This window comes from Mytilus californianus, unplaced genomic scaffold (assembly GCF_021869535.1).
Source record: "Mytilus californianus isolate M0D057914Y unplaced genomic scaffold, xbMytCali1.0.p SCAF_8, whole genome shotgun sequence".
Lineage (NCBI taxonomy): Eukaryota > Metazoa > Mollusca > Bivalvia > Mytilida > Mytilidae > Mytilus > Mytilus californianus.
This window is the reverse complement of record NW_026262734.1, coordinates 69,509,049-69,529,726: the sequence shown is the minus strand read 5'-3', so window position 1 is coordinate 69,529,726 and position 20,678 is coordinate 69,509,049. Positions and strand designations below refer to the sequence as shown.

The 20,678-nt window shown below is 32.7% G+C and overlaps 1 protein-coding gene across 6 annotated transcripts in view; it reads right to left on the bottom strand.

The window, feature by feature from the left end:
• Window positions 1-11,860, bottom strand: part of LOC127712158 (calcium-transporting ATPase sarcoplasmic/endoplasmic reticulum type-like) — an 85,060-nt gene extending 73,200 nt beyond the window's left edge. For 4 of the 6 annotated variants that reach the window (XR_007986974.1, XM_052218441.1, XM_052218436.1 and 1 more), the window contains exons 1-4: window positions 11,362-11,858; window positions 11,166-11,183; window positions 10,271-10,353; window positions 8,826-8,930 (exon numbers count right to left, since the gene is read on the bottom strand). Coding sequence is in view for 5 of the 6 variants with exons in the window: in XM_052218441.1 (XP_052074401.1) it covers window positions 8,826-8,930; window positions 10,271-10,353; window positions 11,166-11,183; window positions 11,362-11,479 (324 nt within the window). In the remaining variant the exon portion in view is untranslated. Of the gene's footprint in view, window positions 1-8,825; window positions 8,931-10,270; window positions 10,354-11,165; window positions 11,184-11,361 lie in introns of all 6 variants that reach the window. The other 2 variants (XM_052218437.1, XM_052218438.1) reach the window with 2 other exon arrangements.
• Window positions 11,861-20,678: the final 8,818 nt, after the last annotated feature.

Sequence of the window (20,678 nt, the reverse complement as noted above, 5' to 3'; positions counted from 1 at the left end):
TGGAGAGATAAACATGGAGAATTTTCCCTATCACCCAGTTTAAGAGATAGCTATATAGGCTGCTTTTCCTGCTATTTGAACTGTTGCTAATTTCTAGTTTTGTTCCCAATGAAAAAGCAACATTTCCCAAAATTTCAAAATAGAAAAGTAATGATCAGGCTTCATAAAGTTTTTGACTTCCAATCAAGTCATTTTCAGGGGGAAAAAGTAGTTATTTATACATTATTTACATATGTTCAGTGTGCACACACTAGAGCTGTTTCACCTTGGCAACCAATACAACAATACTTTAAGTATGTATAAAGAATATTTTAAGGCATAAAATGATAAAGACATTAATTTGACATTCAATTAGAGATACTTAATGCAACAATGTGAATAAAAGTAATGATTTTCAGGAGTTCTGACATGACAGCACATCTTCTCTACAGTGGCTACATTTTTCTTATTAATAATAATAATCAATATTTTGATGAGTTGACATTTTAACAAAGCAGAAATCTGCCTGTTATCTGCAGTAGTCATCTTATATGTCATTCAGAGGTATAAATTTCATATGAAACAATTCAGAAGAGTTTTATATAAAATTGGAAATTTCTCGAATCCAATCATGTCTTTCACCAGCAAAAGATCGTCAATTACGCACGCCCTTATGACCTCATTTACCAGATAGAATCTATGTAGAAAGTATTGCATCGGAGTTTTTCACCCGCATGCTCAACATGTGTTGGAAGTGATGATGCCTACATTTTTACATGTGGTGATGGAAGTCACATGACAGATTCAACTAACTACCGTATCTTGGAACTGGCGTATTGGAAATTTGCTCTGTACAGCTTAATTGAACTTGAAGAAAAGACCCGATAATATAAATCATGACAGATTTTCCTCTGTTTTGAAACAAAAAAATATAAATGCAAGTCTAATCTTTACAATTATGCTATACACATTTTACATTGTAGGTCAATGTGTTTGAACAAATTACAATGCCCTGGATAAATAAAGTAAACTTTTGTATGTTTAGACAATATATTACTGGACAGTAATAACCTGGCCAATATATACTGCTGCCAACAATTATATATCTGATGAGAATATAAACTGTTCATGCTAATCATCATTATAATTAGACCAAAACAAGTGAAACTGTGAGCTACTGCTCACTGATGGTACCCCCAGCCCAAATACTTGACGGCAAACAGGAAGTTGTTGAGTGATGAATCTGAAAACTCATCACACGGTATAGCTGACTTATATAAACACTGAAACCAAATTTCAGAAATCCTTGCAATTGTATTGTAGTTCCTGAGAAAGATGCGACGAAAAATATTCATGGGATGGACGGACTGACGGACAGACAGAGGTAAAACAGTATACCCCCACTTTTTTAAAGCCGGGGTATAATAAAATATATGTTCGTTAGTATTAAACAGTCATACAAATCTGGGATGACAAAAATGTTAAACATTCATTTGATTTTTCTGAAATATTTTAATTACTTTGAAAGTGGGGAAAATATTGAAACAAAATGGTTTCCAATAAGATGCAAGGCGCTGCAGAACTAGACAAAAATATTGCCCCTGTTGCATGCATAAATCTAGTGCCACAAACATCAGGTTTAGTAAACAGTCATGTTGAAGTACAATTTAAAGGAAATAGTTGCATCTTAAAAACACATTTGCAGCCCCTGCCAAAAAAAAGGTTAAGCATTCTGTCATTAGTGCACAATTTAAAGAAAATCAAAATCTTAATAATATAAACTCTCTAAATATATGTTATAATACCATGCATTATCTAAAGCAATAGCTTAAATACTGTAGGATGATTTAGCCAGAACAGTGCCAGAGCAACAATGCATCCTGCATGTATAATTTTTACTAAAAATGATTAAGATCAAGATTCTGTCATTTGTGAAAAAATAGTTCTAGCTTTTGAACAGTAGGAGTTTTTTGGTTTACAGATCCGCCTACCCAATTTTTCTGATTTTCAGAAAATAAAAGATCCATGTGTCTGAGGACACGAATGCCCCGTTCAAGCTTTGCAATTTTCCCAAGTTAAAAAGGGGCATAACTCTAGAACAGTAAATGACTCACAACCCAAATTCGAGTCTGTGAGTTGTACATGTGGTTCTTGGCATTGTGTATGAGTTTCATAAAATTTGCATGAGGTAGACTAAAGACAGAAGGACGAACAGACGGACTATAACATTGTTATCCAAATACTTGTACAACTTGGAGATAAGTCCCAATAACTTGTACAATGTATATACTTTTTTTTAAAGCTTAATCTAGGTTATTCATGTACAATTTACTAATATGAATTAACTAGAAATGTACCAAAATAATTAATGGTTCAACAGATCAGCAATACAAAATTGAATATTAAACATGTTTAAATGACCACACCCACTAATTGAAGACCTGACTTTAAAGTTCAGGATGACTGCAGCCTACATTTAGAGCATGTAATTATGTACTATAAATAAAGATGAATAGACTAATAAATAAAAACTATTGATGAAAATAAACAACAGGGTATAAAATTAAATCCCTGCACAGGATAATCTTAACTATATAGGTTTTAAACAAATACAATTCATGAATATTTATGACTATACTTAACAGAGTTGACGTCAAAATTGTAAAAATTTCCCTGCTTGGGTCATAATTTCTTATATCTTTATCAATTACACTAAGAACAATGACGTCAAATTGCACAGCAAAGAATGCAACAAATTAAGACAGTAATCTTATCAGGTGTACTATTTCTGTAACAGTGGCTTGTGTGTATACTGATGTATTCTGATCACCTTGAAATGTCAGAAAACGCATCATACAAAAGCATGAAAAACATACAGAGAAAGCACATGTAATCAGCAATAATTTCTGCAACCTTGATGGTTCATTTCAAAGTCAATCAGAAATACCATCAAAAATGTATCAAAATATATTTCTTTAGTGTCTGAAAATATCGCTCAGGAGTCAAAACTCAACAGCACCTGTATATATTTGAAATAATTAGCCTAAATAGTAGTGAACAACCTAAAAATAATTACTTTTTATTTGTCTTTCAATTCAAATTTCATTCATTAAACCAATTACATTTCTCTCCTAAAAAAATAACCAAATCAAACCAAATTCATCCCTTCATCCTTTAAGTGTTCCTGATGCAGATAAATCCGGAAAATGGGCTAAAGCCTCAAATTGCTGGCCTTGCAATATTTGTGAGTGACTAAACAATGTAGAAAAATGACAAAGTTTCCAAGTCTGGAAAAATGAGAGAAAAAAATCCTCAAACAATTCCATAATAGCAGGTGCCAATTTCAAAATACATGTATGTGAAACATCTCCCAGTGAAGTTTCTGGGATCTGGTTTAAAAACTGTAGGAGTTGTACACAAATAAAGTACCCACTTTCCCTGTCTGCCAATCACATTTCTGTAATTAGCTGCTTTTAGACTTTGTCCAACATGACCTTAAATGGCTTCAAACACAGTAAATTTAGTAAAGTGTAGAACTGTCATTTTCATTCTCTTGGATAAAGGTACTTTACATATTTTTTTTAACTTGTTGGTAAAGAATAATGTCTAATACTTCTTTCTAAGATGACCTTAACTCATCAATAAAAGACCAATAATCTGATAATATCTAGTCATTCAATTATCCACAGAAGTTTGTCTCAGCTGGATAAAAGATAAAATTGATATTATCAAAGATAATTGGCTTCAAACATTTCTGTACATGTCCATTGATTAAACATTTAATCTTCTGATGCACCATGTTCCGAGCCATGTATAATTAGGTGCAGCCAATGAAAACCCTGTAAACACTGGGTCTATACCTCTGCTGCTGGACTGCAAGTTCCTTAAGAGTACCAGACGGTTGTTTACCAACTGATTTATACTCACAGGTACATCATATTAATAAATTGATTATGATAATTGAGAAATTTTCAGGTAATAAAAAAAGTAATATTGTTTTTATTCAATGACCCTTCCCTGGTTCTAGCAACTCTTTTTGTTGAAATTTTTAGGTTCATGTTTCTATAGTTATACCTACTTTGAGCTTTCTTATATTTATGTTGGGTTTAAAGCCCACTGATGAAAAAGATGTCTCAAAGTTTTGAAATGCACACAAATAGAGCATTGAATAAACATTGGTATCCTTTTCATAATGATTTTAATTTCCAAATCTAGTTTTAATGAATGTTGCACCATGCATCAAGTCAAAAGAGCAAGAAACACAGGAATGTGCAGGTTGTTATTCAACAAGGGACACTGATGGTTTTAACTAAAAACACATGGCATCATTAAGATACAAAAAGTTTATATGTAATCCTAATGTACAAATAAATGGAAATAGCACTTTATGAATTGTGTTCCTGATGCGCTTTTCTGGAATTATATTCATCAAGAAGCTCAAACCCAAAATTTGGAACCAAGGATGTATAAATACCTAAAAATGTGAGGAGCTTTTAGTAACGGTAATGCAGATAACATTGGGGCCCAAACTGTGAAAAAGTGAGAAGGGAAAATCCACCCAATATACATGATATATTGAACATCTATATCGTTATCCATTAGTCCTATTTATCAAACTCATTAATATGAAGTCATAATGAACATCTGTTATACTGTCTATAACTATCTGTCAGAAAATGTTTATTTATGTAACAAGTAACACATGTAAAGTTCACTTTCTGAAGTCTGCACATTTTCAAAAGACTGTATTAGCATCCAAATATCTGTTATGATGTAATACATTTAGATTGCAAGTTTCCCTTATGTTTGTAACTTTTGATAAAGCATAGTTGATCAGGGTTGGACGTAAACACTGGCACTAGGCCATTGAAATCTAAGGTGGGCCAGTAAAAGGAATTTCTGACTGGCCAAATATATGGACCAGGAAACTTAGGATAATATTTTGCAGATTTCCATTTAGAGCAGCAGGATAATTTTAGGAGGACCTGAAAATATTCATTTCAACTGGCCCTACTTGCCAAAATTGATTGTTGCTAAGTGATCATTGAGCTCACAAATACATTTTGAATTGATCAGATTTGTGTACATTTCAATGGGTGTGGTGAATATACATTACTTCTTTCTTACTTTTCAACATAAGCTCTACGCAGAAATGATGATGTTAAAACACTAACAAGGGGTCTACTAGCATTTTGTGTAACATTCATGTCTTCTTGTGGGGATTTCAAAAGCTACTGGCAAACTAGCTATTTAGCTTAATCACAAGGTAGTTGTACCTTTTTCAAAACTACACAACATAATCATCTGGTGATAGGAAAACTATTAAAATCATAAGAAAATAAGAAAAGTCCAGCTTAAAATTTACAAATTAATTATGACTCAAAATCTGTATGTGGCATACAATCATTACTCCATTAATTCCATCTTGCTTTATAATCAAATGACTTTCCCAGACTTTTGTCGTCTGTTATTCTATGATCCTTGCTCCATATTCTTTCTGGTGCATTGTTTGCAATTGTAAGTGATGAGCAAATTAACTTTGCCAATTGGTTAGGTGAGAAAAATGTTGTTTAGATTTAGGTTGCTATGATACCATCCTGGTCATGTGTAAGCACATATACATTTGTATTTGTCCCCCTAATGAACTTTCCATCTTCTTGAAGAAGATAAGGAAAGAAGCATAAACCTCAGAAGAAAATTTGCTGCAATTGCTCAGCACTTTTTCTGATTTTGTTATTTAAAACAACAAAAATGTCTGAACAAATTCTTAAAAACAAATTGTGTACATTTGTAGATATAAATTTGTTAATTCACTTATTTATAATTAATATTTTTGTACAACTTGTGTAGCCTCAGGAACTAGGTTAAGAAAGACATACAGGCTGCATTTTTGTGTATACATGTATAAACATGAATGTTTTATCCTTTTTTTAAATCACAAAATAAACACAAAATATTGTTACAACTTAAAGATTGTAAATACAACACTTATTTATCTTGGTATTTAAAACTATTGAAGACATTCAAGACAATATATCTACAATGTGCCTGTTTAACTGTACATGTACATAAACCTATATATGTAAACTGAAAATAGGATTTTTAATGTGAAAAATCTCTATACTGCAGGGTAATTGTGGATAAATTACATATTTCAATTTCTGTCTGTTACTGTTGGGTTGTAATGATTTCCAATTATTTATTTGCAAAAGGGGGAAAAGGAAAAGGATTCTTTACAATAAATTTATCACTAATCACGAGACATCAATTACAAAAAAAAAAAAATAATTACCAAATTTAAATCATGCGTGTATAGGAATTAAGGAAAAGCCATGCCTTTACAGTGAAAACCTGACCAAACTACTAGTAGAAAGAGGCACAAATTGAATGATGACATTGCCTGGTCTCTTTCAATTATTTCATTTTAATCAGTCTGATGTACATGTACATGTATTTTCTTATAACTTTTGCATAAAATTGTATACACTTCTAAGATAATTAAATTTAATTAACTAAAATGTACTAGTTTCTTTGTCATTTTTGGTAAACACTCATTTTGTAAATAATTATAAACCATAAATATAAATAATACTTTTTCAGTGTTGAACAATAACCTTATTGTTAAAATATATACATGTATAAACAAAATACATCAAAGCTTTTGGATAATAAAACTATGTTATTTTGACAATAATTTAAATTCTTTTCAAACTGCTGTTCATTATTTTGTTGAACCCTTTAATACAATGCATGTTACACTAGTAGATATAAATCTCCAAAAGACATAAGAATATACATGTGTTGAAATTTAAATTGACATTTAACAACAATAGGTTATCAAATCTATTGGCATAATTTTTCTGGAATATTCATAAAAAACACCAATAAAAAAGTTTTCACACGACTTCTTATGTTAATGTCATTTATAAAGTTAACAAGTTTACATAATGTCCTTTTAATCTATTTGGCTAAGTACATCACAAACACAACACACAAATGATACATTTATCCATTATGTCTTATAATGTTAAATCCTTTGGTCTTTTATTTTTATATACATGTATATATATATATCAATGTAATGAATTAACACACTGTGTGTGACTCCGCTAAAATACTATTTTTCATTCAGCAGTGTTCTCCACAGGGCCTTAAAGGACCGTGGGCCCGCGATGTATATTTTTTTACCGTGGTGGTATTGTTCTTACCGCGATGTATTACATTTTTTGTAATTGCTAACAAATGGTGGCAGGTAGCAAAACAAAAACAGATTTTGACTAAACCTTTCAATCACAGTGCAGTTATTTAACAATGACGGGGATCATTTGAACATGGCAGAAGATAATTTAACGATGACAGTGCGCAATCATAAAACAGGTCAAGGAGATCCCTGTATCAATGTCAACAAGTTCATTTCTAATTTAAGTTACATTCTGTTTTTCACCGGATATATCATTTGTTCTTCTAGTAAGCAAGAAGGAGAAATGAGGGTTTCAAAATGGCTTGGTAGAAATGAAATCTTGAAAGAGTGAAAGCTGGTGAAAATGGGTACAATCCACTACACAGTGGTTCATTCAAAACCAGCAATAATATAGATGGTACCAATTTTACTTCAAAAGATGCACATTTTAACAATAAAATATAATAATAAGATGTGGTATGATTGCCAATGAGACAACATTCCACAAGAGACCAAATGACACAGAAATTAACAACTATAGGTCAATGTACGGCCTTCAACAATGAGTAAAACCCATACAGCATAGTCAGTTATAAAAGGCCCCGTAATGACAAATGTAAAACAATTCAAAGAAGAAAACTAACGGCATGATTTATGTACAAAATAATGAACGAAAAACAAATATGATATACAGCAACAAATGACAACCACTGAATTACAGGCTCCTGACTTGGGACGGGCACATACAGAATGTGGCGCGGTTAAACAAGTTTGAAGGCGAGTCAACCCCCCCCCCGCCTAACCTGGGATCTGTTAGAGCTGATCAAACCAAAAAACCCAGAATATAGCCAAAACCAGACAAGGAATCAAAGCTTTGCATGAAGGAAAAAGGCAAGTGATTTGTAAGTGAACACCTTGTGTGCACTGTAAATAGTTGCTTAACAAGTTTAACTCTCCACTAAATGTTTACGTGCATATTCCACAGCAAGCACCTTATGATATTGTTGAACTGATTTTTAAAAAGAACCCTGTAATCAATCATAACATTCTAGACTAAATGCATTTCACAGCTTGCCACAAGGAAGACTTGTTCACTGTGGAAGACTGTACCTCTGTCTATACATACATGTACATGTATATAGCTCCTTTCAGTAAATGTTGTTTATTCTCTGACAGATAGACTTTTATTGTTCTAACCAAATCATAATATCAAATGTATAACCAAATCAAAATATCAAATGTCAACTTTTTTACTTTTCATTTTTCATGAAAGCTCTTCTATGCAACTTAAGAACTTCCTTGAAAAGAATGGATTGATATACAGAGTCCTCCAACAGAATGACTTGTCAGTGACACTGATATGTCATTTATGCAAAATTCTATCTTCCCAAATGTGTTCTAGGTTGCATCTTTTTTATTAAATTTTAATCCCCCCCCCCCCCCCCCCCATTGTAGGAATGAGCAATGTGGCAATTTTTTTATTCACAAAATTTCTTTCAACTCCATGGAGCAAGCATGTGTCAGACATCTTAATGCTATTCCCTCTCATTGTTAAGGGTTTTACCAGAGTTGTTAAACAAATTAACAGGGGGTGAACAGAAGCAAAACGTGCACATGCACCACTTTAGGAATAGAAAACATGTATATGATTAAAGATTTCTCATACCTGCCAAACTCCTACTACAGCATTACAAATTAAAATTGTCAATATCACAAATGGTTCTACGAATGCTGTTACTTGTTCCTCACTTTCTTCAAACCAAGCTAATACCTGAAATATTAGAAAGTTTACTTCAACCTCTATCTATGCATTCTTTTTTCATTTTTTTGTATAAATTGTGTTTGAATATTTAACCACTGTGGCCATTTCATAATAAAAATTAATAATAAATACTTCATTCTTGCTAGTAATTGACCGTGCAAGACCCTTATGGGAAGTCAAGGTTGCTAAAACCCCCCCTCGTCGTTGCTCTGTTTTTACCATTAATAGACATAATTATCCCCTTGTCTAAGGCAGTTAAAAACATAATACAATGTAGTGTTTACTCTTCATCCAACATGTAAGTTTAGCCTTAAAATTCAGATCTAAGCAACTTAAAATCATAGAGCAATGATCTTTTCTCAGTTGATGCCTCGTGTTCAGTGACAAAGGTCTACAACAAAATTAAGCCACAGTTACTGATTTGAATAAATAAATAATAATAATGACCATCGGGATCAGCTGTCATTTATGACTACTCCATTTCTTTTTATTAAACCATTGATCTTTTATATTATAATAGTTAGTATGATTTCTGTCAGACATACCATGGCAAAAAACCATCTTTTCAAGGAATCCTCATATGATAGTAATCTGAATTGCATTGTAATGTTGCCATTGCCAATAATAAAATGTGAAACTTTATGGTGGGCTTATGTACACATGGTACACTGCTTCCAAAAAAGTAGAAAAGTAGAAAAATAATAAAAATGAATGACCTTGAAAATAACAATGTTATTGCAACTAATCTAGGGACTAAGTTATTAACAATGGATACTGAAATTCTAATAATGGTCCTACAATGGTGATTGCTTATCCTCCAGTGGCAAATATTTTGTGCATGTTCAGGACATGAACAAATATACAATACATACAATGGTTAGGTCCTGAATTAGGGGACAACAAGGCTGAAAGGCAGGAAATTTAGACTGTCAATGAGAGTACATTTGATAGGGACAGAAATTCAGACTTACAACAGGCCACCTACAGACCACTTAAAAGAGTTGTTGAAATGTGCCCTTAACATGCAGTGTGTGTTGCACTCTCTTTACACAATGCATCAGATTTAACGTCCCTATTTTTCCAGACGTGGCTGTGTACTTATACATCCCTCACAGCCCAACAGATACCCAACTTTGGGAGGGTTTTAATGCCAGTCAGAACACTAAAGTGACCATATTTCTTTTCCCCAGTTACCATTGAGGTTCCTACAATGTACCTACCAGTCTATTCAGATAAAGAATTGTATCACCAGACACGCAACATTTTGTTTGAGTTTGGCCGAACGGTTAACAGACTTAGTTTTGGAAATGCTGATTCCTGTTCTAGCTTAATTAACAAGATATACTTACAAAAGATATTACAGCTGCTAATAAAAGAATTTTGACTAATAAATCATCAAACTGTTCTAGAATTAATTCCCATAGAGGTTTACCTGCAAAAGACATTACATAAATTTATCTTGATGAATGAGCCATTTCAAGGTACTCTAAAGCAAAGGTAATTATTCTAAATATCTTATTGACGTTCATTCCAGTTTAAAGATGTAAGGAAGCAGCTGGGTTTGTGCATGTATCAAACTTCTTTTAGGTAAACAGTTTTCACAATTTGAATGTACAATGTACATATAATTTGGTTGTGTAAATTATAATAAATGTAATAAAATCAAGTACATGTATACCTTCTCATTTCATTCACATAAAATATTTCATAATAGTAGTACTGTGTTTGGTACATTATTTGATTCAGTGAAGCAACAAATTTCTACAATTCAAAATATGTGGATTCATAATTATTCATGGGGGTATTAATTACCTATTTTCACAGATTTCTTGGGTTAACCCCTTGGTGAACATATCAAAATACACAGACTTGTATGCAATTTTTTGTTAAATTTTGTTAAAACAAAAACAAACAAATATCATGAAAAAAACATTTTTTTCTGTATACACAAAATCTGTGTACCCTCTCCATATTTTTAGTCCTATCTTGTGCATTTAAAAGCAAGCCCCCTCTACATACAACAGCAAGAACACTTTAGATAAGTTTATTACATCTTAACTTGAATTTCATGCCAGTTTTGATAGTTTACAATAGGGAAAACTACACTAATAATCTACTTTTTACTCCCAAGCTACAGGACATATAGTTGTGAACATGTGCACTGAAATGTTGACACACAATTTAATAAATAGGAAGTTGATTTATTTCAACACAAACTAAAAGATAACATATGACAATACATACCTTCCTCTGCTGGTAATTCTGAAAGAGAAATTAAAATTCATTTTGTTAAATATGAAAATCTAACCCGTAAAAAACATGAACATATTTAAATAGTATTCACGACAACGTGTCATAAAAAACTCGTGTATTTACTTTGGACTCGAATAATGGAGAATTTTTACAAACACATGTGAATGACGTCTCACTAAATACTTACCGTTTGGGCCATATTTTTCAATTCCAGCTTTCACTTGGTCATCTGTATATCCAGTTTCTTCCCCAACATTAAAATAATCCAACACTTCCTCCACGGATTTTGTATGAGAAGCTTCCATACTTCGGTGAAATGTAAATCAGTTTTTACGAAAGACAAGTCAGAACATTCACGAAAATCCTTTCAAATCATAGAATTTGTTACTTTGGTGTACCCTTTGACGCAGTCTTAGTGTTATGGAAGCTTATTGAAAATTCAAGCGAGAAATTTTATAATTTCTGGCTTGAGTTTTCGATGTAGAACAGTGGAGCACCGTACAACTGGTATCGCAGAATCGCTGCCGTGTTAGGTAAAGGAAGAATCTACGTCATCAAAAAGGGGGAGTTAACTGCGTAAACATTTTTCGGAGTGAATATGTATTTTTTTGTATACTTTCCAATATCTAAACCAATACAAATTTATTAATTTGATTTTTATATTTTTGCATTGGTTCTTTTATGCAAATTATGATTAAAAAATATGACTGTAATGGAATATTCCACTGTTTATAAATGACCGAAACCAGATGTGGTGATGTTTGATTGGCTGATATTTATGACGGCAAATGTGTCAAAGGTCACCCTCCGTTTGTGCTATACTATTTATATCTCAAATTTTCCTGAAGTTATTAAACTTGTATACATATATTTGTTTCTTTAGTTAAGCATTGTTACTGATGACAGTGCACACATCAAGGAGTTGTATAGTGCTTTCTCTGCGAGTACTTACTATACAAATCCTTGCACACATTACGCTGATTAATACCACTGATTTAAAAGGTTGATTTTTTTCAAAATACCGTGGTATAAGGACATGATCCCTATTTACAGATGTCGTTAAATGAAATTGGCCTCAGGGGCGGATCCAGCCATTTATAAAAAAGGGGGGGGGGCAACTATATGTCCCCATTCAAATACATTGATTGTAAAAAAAAGGTGGGGTGCAACTCAATTCAAGTATACGTTCTGTTTGAATTATGACTAATAAAATTGAGATTTTGTTTGTCTCGAGTCTATGTAACCCCCCCTTTTGAAAATTCTTGGATACGGGCCTGATTTATCATGCTTTTCGATAATATATGGTCAAACCGATGAAAGACCCCCTCCTAAATTATTGAAAACTATCATTCTGCATTGACAATACTATCTTGGTGTAAATTAAATACACCCATTCGGGCTAACGCCCTCAAGGTGTATCTAATACTTACATAGAAGTGTTATCATTTATCAGCAAAAAGTTCAGATTTTGGCAATAAAACCAGTAAAAGACAAGACGAACAGCGATTCATATTACCACACAAAAGCAGTGATAAGGTATCAATTTGATGACAGAAAAATAGACGCAAATAAGATTTCATTGAAATCCATAACTACAAATCATCTTCTGAAAGCGTTACTGCATCTGGAAAATTTGAGATAAAGACACTTTTCCTGTTTTATCAAAACTAATTGCTCTTTTTAGAACAAGAGAAAAGATTACATATTTATTTATTACTTCTATGCAAATCAGATGTAATCGTCTCATATCTTCTGCCCTGAGAAGCTTACATCCAATACTCACAAAATGATGTAATTTAGCAGGGACGAGCACATTTATACTTCGTTATTGATAAGTGGAATAATATACAGAAGAAACCAAAAATTTTCATCAATTCATGAAAAAAACCTAATTAATATTATATCCCAATTTTTAGGCGAACGATATATATATAAAGTGATAGTCCGTATGATCCGAGGGTCCTTCTGTCCAACTTGTGTATCCACAATTGCTCCTGCGCCGCAAGACAGAATTCAAAAGTTTTCACAGAATCTCAATCTCATGATATCGATGTACTTGCTTTTGCTTTTGCTTTTGCTTTTGCATTTCTTATTTCATTCTTCATCTGAATAATTTATGGGGTTTTCTTTGGGATAACATGATGTATCCACAACTCAGCCTCCTAAAACCTTTACTACAATCTATTGAAATTTTCTCACAATCTTACCCATATAGCTTTACCCATATAGCTGGTTTACACCTATTTGCTTTTAATAAAAAAACATAGCATTATATATAATGTTTTTTTAAATGCTTTCTTATATGCATATATAATGAATGGATGGAGTACCGTTTCGTGAGCTTAGTTCGTGGTGCTTCGTTTCTAATTAATTTAGATGCTATGGCAGATAAAAACACATCTACAAGTAAACATTAAACTGAAAAATAATAAACGGCAATACAATAGGTATGAAATAATGCTGTCATTTACTAAAAGCTGGTTCAGGACATATACAGTTTCAGTCTGGAACTAGTTCAACACAGAAAAAAATGGTCGAAATTTTGAAAATCATTTATTAGTACTTGGCTTAAATAGGTAGCATCACGATATAAATTTTGATTTTCCAATTATACCTCTAAAACATTTCCCCGCCAAGCTAAGAAAGGTGTTGAGATAAAGACACATACATTTGAATATACATTGTTTCAAAATATTGATTTTTGAATTGGTTAAGTTTGTGACAAAAGTTTATCGTTGGTTAACCAGAGAAAATGACACACGCTACACGTTGCGTTAACATAAGAACAATAACTCTTCCTATTTTTCACAAAAATATGTAAAGCTTACGTGTCTTTTCTTATCATTTACTGAAAAAAATTACCCATCGGTCTGATGAAATGTATGTATTCGGGTTGGTTAACCCTGGGACTATTATACTAATATAGTTATTGCCACATTTTTACATCTTTATGAATTAAACCCATATTATTCAAATCAAATACTTTATTGCCATATAAATCAAAAACATGATCTGTGACAAACACAACATATATACTGTTACAAATCAAACATTCTTCAAAATAAACATTATATGGCAGTGAAATATGGGAAATGTTTCGTACTGATTCAGCTGCATGTAAAAAAAATAATGATTCTATATTAGAAAAAGTTCTTGGTCAGGATTCTTCTGAAAAAGCTCATAATAAATTTACGAAATAAATTCTTGGTGTAAACAGAAAGTCCAGTAACATAGCTGTGATGTCAGAGCTTGGTAGATTTCCTATTTATTTTACTATAATTTTATCAATGTTAAAATATTGTCATAGACTGGAAGGTTTGACAGAAGGATTATTATTTGATGCATCCATATGTGTTGTAAACAATTACATATTTCTAATGTTAATACATGGTACTCTAGTATAGATTATATTCAGAGAGAGATTAAATTACCAAATTTTGACCAATCAATTGGTTCTTTATGTAAGTATGTTAAAAACAAACTATGTGAAAGTTATTTAACATTTTGGAATAGACTGAAGTATCAAACAATTAACTCAGAAAAAGGGAAGCTTGGTACTTATTTTTCTATAAAAGATTGTTTTAAAAAAGAAAATATTCAGAACAACAGGATTTTTGAAAAAGACAGTCAATTTGTAAATTAAGAATAAGCGCTCACTCTTTAAAAATTGAGACAGAAAGATATTCAAAACAACATATAGATAGATCTGAGCGTCTTTGTTTAAATTGCTCACTTGGTAAAGTTGAGGATGAGCTTCATTTTTTATTAGAATGCCCTCTTTATGATATCAAAAGAGAATTTTTTTTAATACATTTCTAACATTTGTTATAATTTAAAAAAAAAATATAAATCTTCCACATTTTTATGGCTCTTGACCCAAGAAAATGTATCTCTTATGGAAAAAATGGGTTGTTATATTGGAGACTGTTTTGAATTAAGGAGATCAGGTATGAATATTGACACTAAGTCTAGTAAACAATTTGAGAATGAATGCATATAATGTAATTTTATTCTTTTATTCACAATATATATATATTGTTGTTGGCTCTGATTCTGACCAATGCTAATATACATTTACATGTACACTGGGATGTTTATTGTTGTAATTATCAATTATGTCAATCAATTGTAACTGATTTTATGCCCTTCATGGGCCCTGTAATTTGGGAAATAAAAATATTCTATTATATATTCTATTCTATTCTATTATAATAGTCTCAGGTTAACCACATTCCGCGTTTAGAATGACTGTTATAACAATTTTTCCGAAATGTAAAGAAATTATGTATTTATGATAAAACATAAAAATAAGGAGACGTGGTATGATTACCACTGACACAAATGAATGAGACAACCATCCCCCAATAGACTAAGGTCGAGGAAGTTTACAACTATATATAGACCAACGTACGGCTTTCAGCGATGGTTAAGTTTTGCAAAAAGTCCCCAGCATGACAAAATTTAAAACAAGTCAAATGAGAAAACCAACAGTCAAATTGTTTCAAAAAGGTGTAAATGATAAACAAATGTTGCCGACAGAAACCACCAATCACCTAACCACTCTGTTGTATTACTTGGGATAGGCACAGAAAGAATATGTGACGGACGTTAAACATGTTTGATCCTGAGAGCAAGTTGTAGCTTCCATTGAATCAACCGAGGCACTGCTCCGGTAAGAAATATTATACAAAAAAAAGGGTGATATTCACCTTTATAAATTTTTAAACAGTTTCAACCTGATGCAGCAGACCTGCAGCTGGTCGTATAATGCATACCAGGAGTCTATGTTCCCAGTAATGAACTTCTGTTCATACTAATTGTAAAAGCTATACAGAAATATTGAGTTCCCGGATTTGTTTCTCCACTAACTACATTGGTTGGATATCGTTTTTCAGGAGAGCGGGTCAAAGAATATCGGTGTCGAAGATATGTACTCAGTTAAAACTATATCCGCCGATAAGCAAACATTGTTCAACAGATTCAACGTGCATAGAAAATTTCCTAATAATATGCCTTGTAACGCAAAATTCAGATGCAATTTTATAGAATCGAACAACTATGCCAGAAAAAATAATACATAGACAAAATATAGCAGAGCCAGTGTATTGAAAAATCAAAATGGCAATATAATTTAACTCGGAATTCGGAATCAGCGATGTGCATCTGCAGCGGAATTCTTATTTAATAACATAACGGTACCAATTTTCTTGCTCTAAAGGTTAAAAGATCTAGCCTAAGGGCCGAATTACCTTGACTTTTTACACCGGGATCAAAAACCCAAGAGTTAAGAGTAAATTAATTTGCATCTGAAAGACAATACATGCCTATTATACTGCTGTTGAATTTTGGTTTTTGTTAAGAATTGATGTCCTTATTTTTTTTTAAACTCAAAACTTTGCTCTAATTTTCCAAAATTTAAATCTTTAAGCGTTTGTAATTTCATGTTTAGAAAAAAACGACGTAATGTCCCTACAACCCCAAAGAAACCAATGAAGTTGAAATACTGTAAATTTTAAAAAGTTAAAGGACCTTCTGAAAAGGGTCTGGATTAAGATAAACCCATGTAGATTTGACCATTTTCAGCTTTTCCTTCTTGCATCCTTTTTTTCAATTGCTTTCAAATGAATTAATATATGAATATTCAACATGGAAAAGTGTTGCAGTTTTGTCTTACTGTTGATTAATGGACTTATTAGATATATCAAAAAAGAACTGTCAGATTTGTGTTTTTTCACTGTCCTTAGCAGATATATAAGATGCATGTTTTGGCATGTAAATTTGTTATATAAGCAAAGTAACAGATCGAGCATGAGATTTATTAGTCTAGCTTTGCTTAAAGAATTATTAGGGACTCAAATTATACAATTACGAAATTCCATACTCCGATTATATTTGCTGTAGTTTTATTGAAGAAATGGCCACTGTTTTGACACATTTTATCGGCAGTCATTTTGTTCTCTGTCATGGGATCCCAAAATGGATATTACTAAAACTTGACTGTTGAATGACAGGAAAATAACATGATTTTATGCTACATGTTATTCCAAACAATTCGGAATCGGTCGTAAATGGAAAACTTATTTCCAAAAATGCTTTTCCTGCATACACTTTATGGATGGGTAGATTTGTTTTTAACGTCAACTGGCAAATATTATATACATATCAGGACTACAAAATGTCAATACGATATGAATTTGAACTGACTTCTTTGTACTACATCGATACACTGAGCCGAATGTTTCAAGACACATCATAATTCACGAGGTGACAGTCCACAGGAAGACACATCACTCTACCTGAACATATTATTCATACCAAGCTTTGTTCATTAATACCAAGTGCTTAGCTAATTAGCAGCAAATACCAATTTTCATGTTTTTGGTTTAACCAGGCCGGGGATCAAACCAGTGAGCACACTATCACTAGACAACCGATGCGGTAATTTAGGGGCTAAAAAATCAATGAGACTACTATTACATTATAGTAACATAAGTCTCAGAGTAACTAAACTTAATTTGAATTGTGTACGTGTTTTATTTGTGTCCTATTCCAGATTGTTACATTTTGACTGAGTTGAATTCGAATGGCATGAGATGCATGCATAACAGGAGACACTTACTCTGGTCGACACACACAGTCTGCATCATATACGTAAGCAGGCGTTATTTTTTCTCAGATAAAGATTTCAATCGAATTGCCTAAATTATATGACTGTTTCGTTTTGTTTGCGGGGCATTATCAATTATGACTGGATTCGGCAATTTCCGATAAAAAATTTACGAAGTTTTCCGAATTTGAAACACTACCATCACTATCACTGATCATCACCTTCACCGACAAAACACGTATAATGTTGTGACCACTGAATATAATATTCCGACAACTGCATATAATGTTACCACGACTGCATATAATGCTGTGACCACTGCATATAATATTGTGTAGTAGGAACAATTCTGCTGGAGATTCGGGGATGCGGACCACAGCTTATTCTAGTTTGTGAACTGATTTATACGGAGACGATGGATGCCAAATGTAAAAGCGCTATATAATATCTATGTAAATGAAAACCAAAAACAGTGAAACAATATATAATTTAATCAACAATTACAACTTTTATTATGTAGAACCAAAGTAGTAATGGAGCAGTCAATCACTTCAATATTATACCCGTATTAAGAAGGCATATGGCAGATGCACTAACCTTGTAAAGGGTGGTTGGAAAGCACGGCTTTCCTAGGTTGGACTGAACGTCAGTCCTCAAGCCCCTCAACATAATAATTTCAAATCAATTATCTAAAATATATAAGTTTTCCGAAGAAGGTAATTACAGGTTCTGCGACGATGCAAATATTAAACTTTAGAATGTAAATAAATATCTTTAACCAATGAATTCAAATAGCAAAAGCTATTCAATTTAACAAATATATACTTAATAAGCTTCATATGATGAAGACATAATCTTTCAATCAGTTTAATTGAGGTCTGGAGCTGGCATGTCAGTAACTGCTAGTAGTCTGTTGTTATTTATGTATTATTGTCATTTTGTTTATTTTCTTTTGTTTCCTATTCTGACATCGGACTCGGACTTCTCTTGAACTGAGTTTTACTGTGCGTACTGTTGTACGTTTGTTTTTTCTACATTGGCTAGAGGTATAGGGGGAGGGTTGAGATATCAAAAAACATGTTTAACCCAGCCGCATTTTTGCGCCTGTCCCAAGTCAGGAGCCTCTGGCCTTTGTTATTCTTGTATCATTTTTAATTTTAGTTTCTTGTGTATAATTTGGAGTTTAGTATGACGTCCATTATCACTGAACTAGTATACATATTTGTTTAGGGGCCAGCTGAAGGACGCCTCCGGGTGCGGGAGTTTCTCGCTGCATTGAAGACCATTGGTGGCCTTCGGCTGTTGTCTGCTCTATGGTCGGGTTGTTGTCTCTTTGACACATTCCCAATTTCTATTCTCAATTTTATTCATGTAAATTATTTTATAATAAAATATGAAATTTAAAGTTTAAACAAGGGAGATAATAATTACATAATAATGCTGTCTGCCACAGTTGTAACCACTACATATAATGTTCCGACAACTGCATATAATGTTGTCACGACTGCATATAATGTTGTGACCACTACATATAATGTTGTGACCACTGCATATAATGTTGTGACCATGCTGCATATAACGTTTTGATCACTGCATATAATGCTTTCACGACTGCATATAATGCTGTGACCAGCTATAAAATGTGGGTTGCTGCTGACAGGACACCTTGGATTCTTAACGGTAAAGTTGAAGTAATATCTTCAAATGATTGAAAGACGCCACAATGACTTGGTTGACTGTCAACGAATTTTTGCATCACGTAATTGTTCCCTTTGTCGTGGCCACCCACTGAGCTTCTTAACTCGTTTAAGAATTGGTCATCAAATACCACCTGGTTTTGAATGTCATGAATACTCCGACTAAAGGCCATATGATAAGCAGGAACTACATATCCTTTCAGAGTTGATTATAAGTGGGGTTTGTGTTGCTCAGTTTCTAGTTTTTATTGTAGTGTTTTGTGGATTGTTGTTTGTGGCTGCGTATTTTATCTTTGACTATTTTGTTTTCTGTTTAGTGTTCTGTTGATTAATGTTTGTATCTGCGTATTTTGTCGTTTGACCATGTTGTTTTCTGTTTAGTGTTCTGTGGATTGTTGTTTGTGTCTGCGTATTTTGTCGATTGACCATGTAGTTTTCTGTGTAGTGTTTTGTGGATTGTTGTTTGTGTCTGCGTATTTTGTCGATTGACCATGTTGTTGTCTGTTAAATGTTCTGACTCTGTGGATTGTTGTTTGTATCTGCGTATTTTGTCGTTTGACCATTTTGTTTTGTGTTTAGTGTTCTGTTGACTGTTGTTTGTATCTGCGTATCTTATCCTTTTCTCTTTTTGTTTTCTGTTTTCTGATTAGTGTTCTTTAGATTGTTGTTCGTATCTGCGTATTTTCTCTTGACATGTTGTTTTCGGTTTAGTGTTCTATAGATTTTTGTTTGTGTCTGCATATCTTATCATTTGACCATTTGTTGTCTGTTCAGTGTTTTGCGGCTTTTGTTTGCGTCTGCGTATTTTAACTTTGACTATTTCGTTTACTATTTAGTGTTTTGTGGCATGTTGTTTGTGTCTGCTTATTTTATCTTTTGGCCTATTTGTTTTCTGTTTGGCATGTTGTGGCTTTTGTTTTTGTCTGCGTATTTTCTCTTTTAACCATTTCGTTTTCTGCTTAGTGTTTTGTGGCTTGTTGTTTTTGTCTGCGTATTTTCTCTTTTGATCGTTTTGTATTCTGTTTTTTGCTTAGTGTTCTTTGGATTGTTGTTTGTGGTCTGCATAATAGTTGTTTATGTTTGCGTATTTTGTCGTTTCACCATTTTGTTTTCTGTGTAGTGTTCTGTGGATTGTTGTTTTTGTCTGCGTATTTTATCTTTGACCATGTTGTTTTCTGTTTAGTGTTCTCTTGCTTGTTC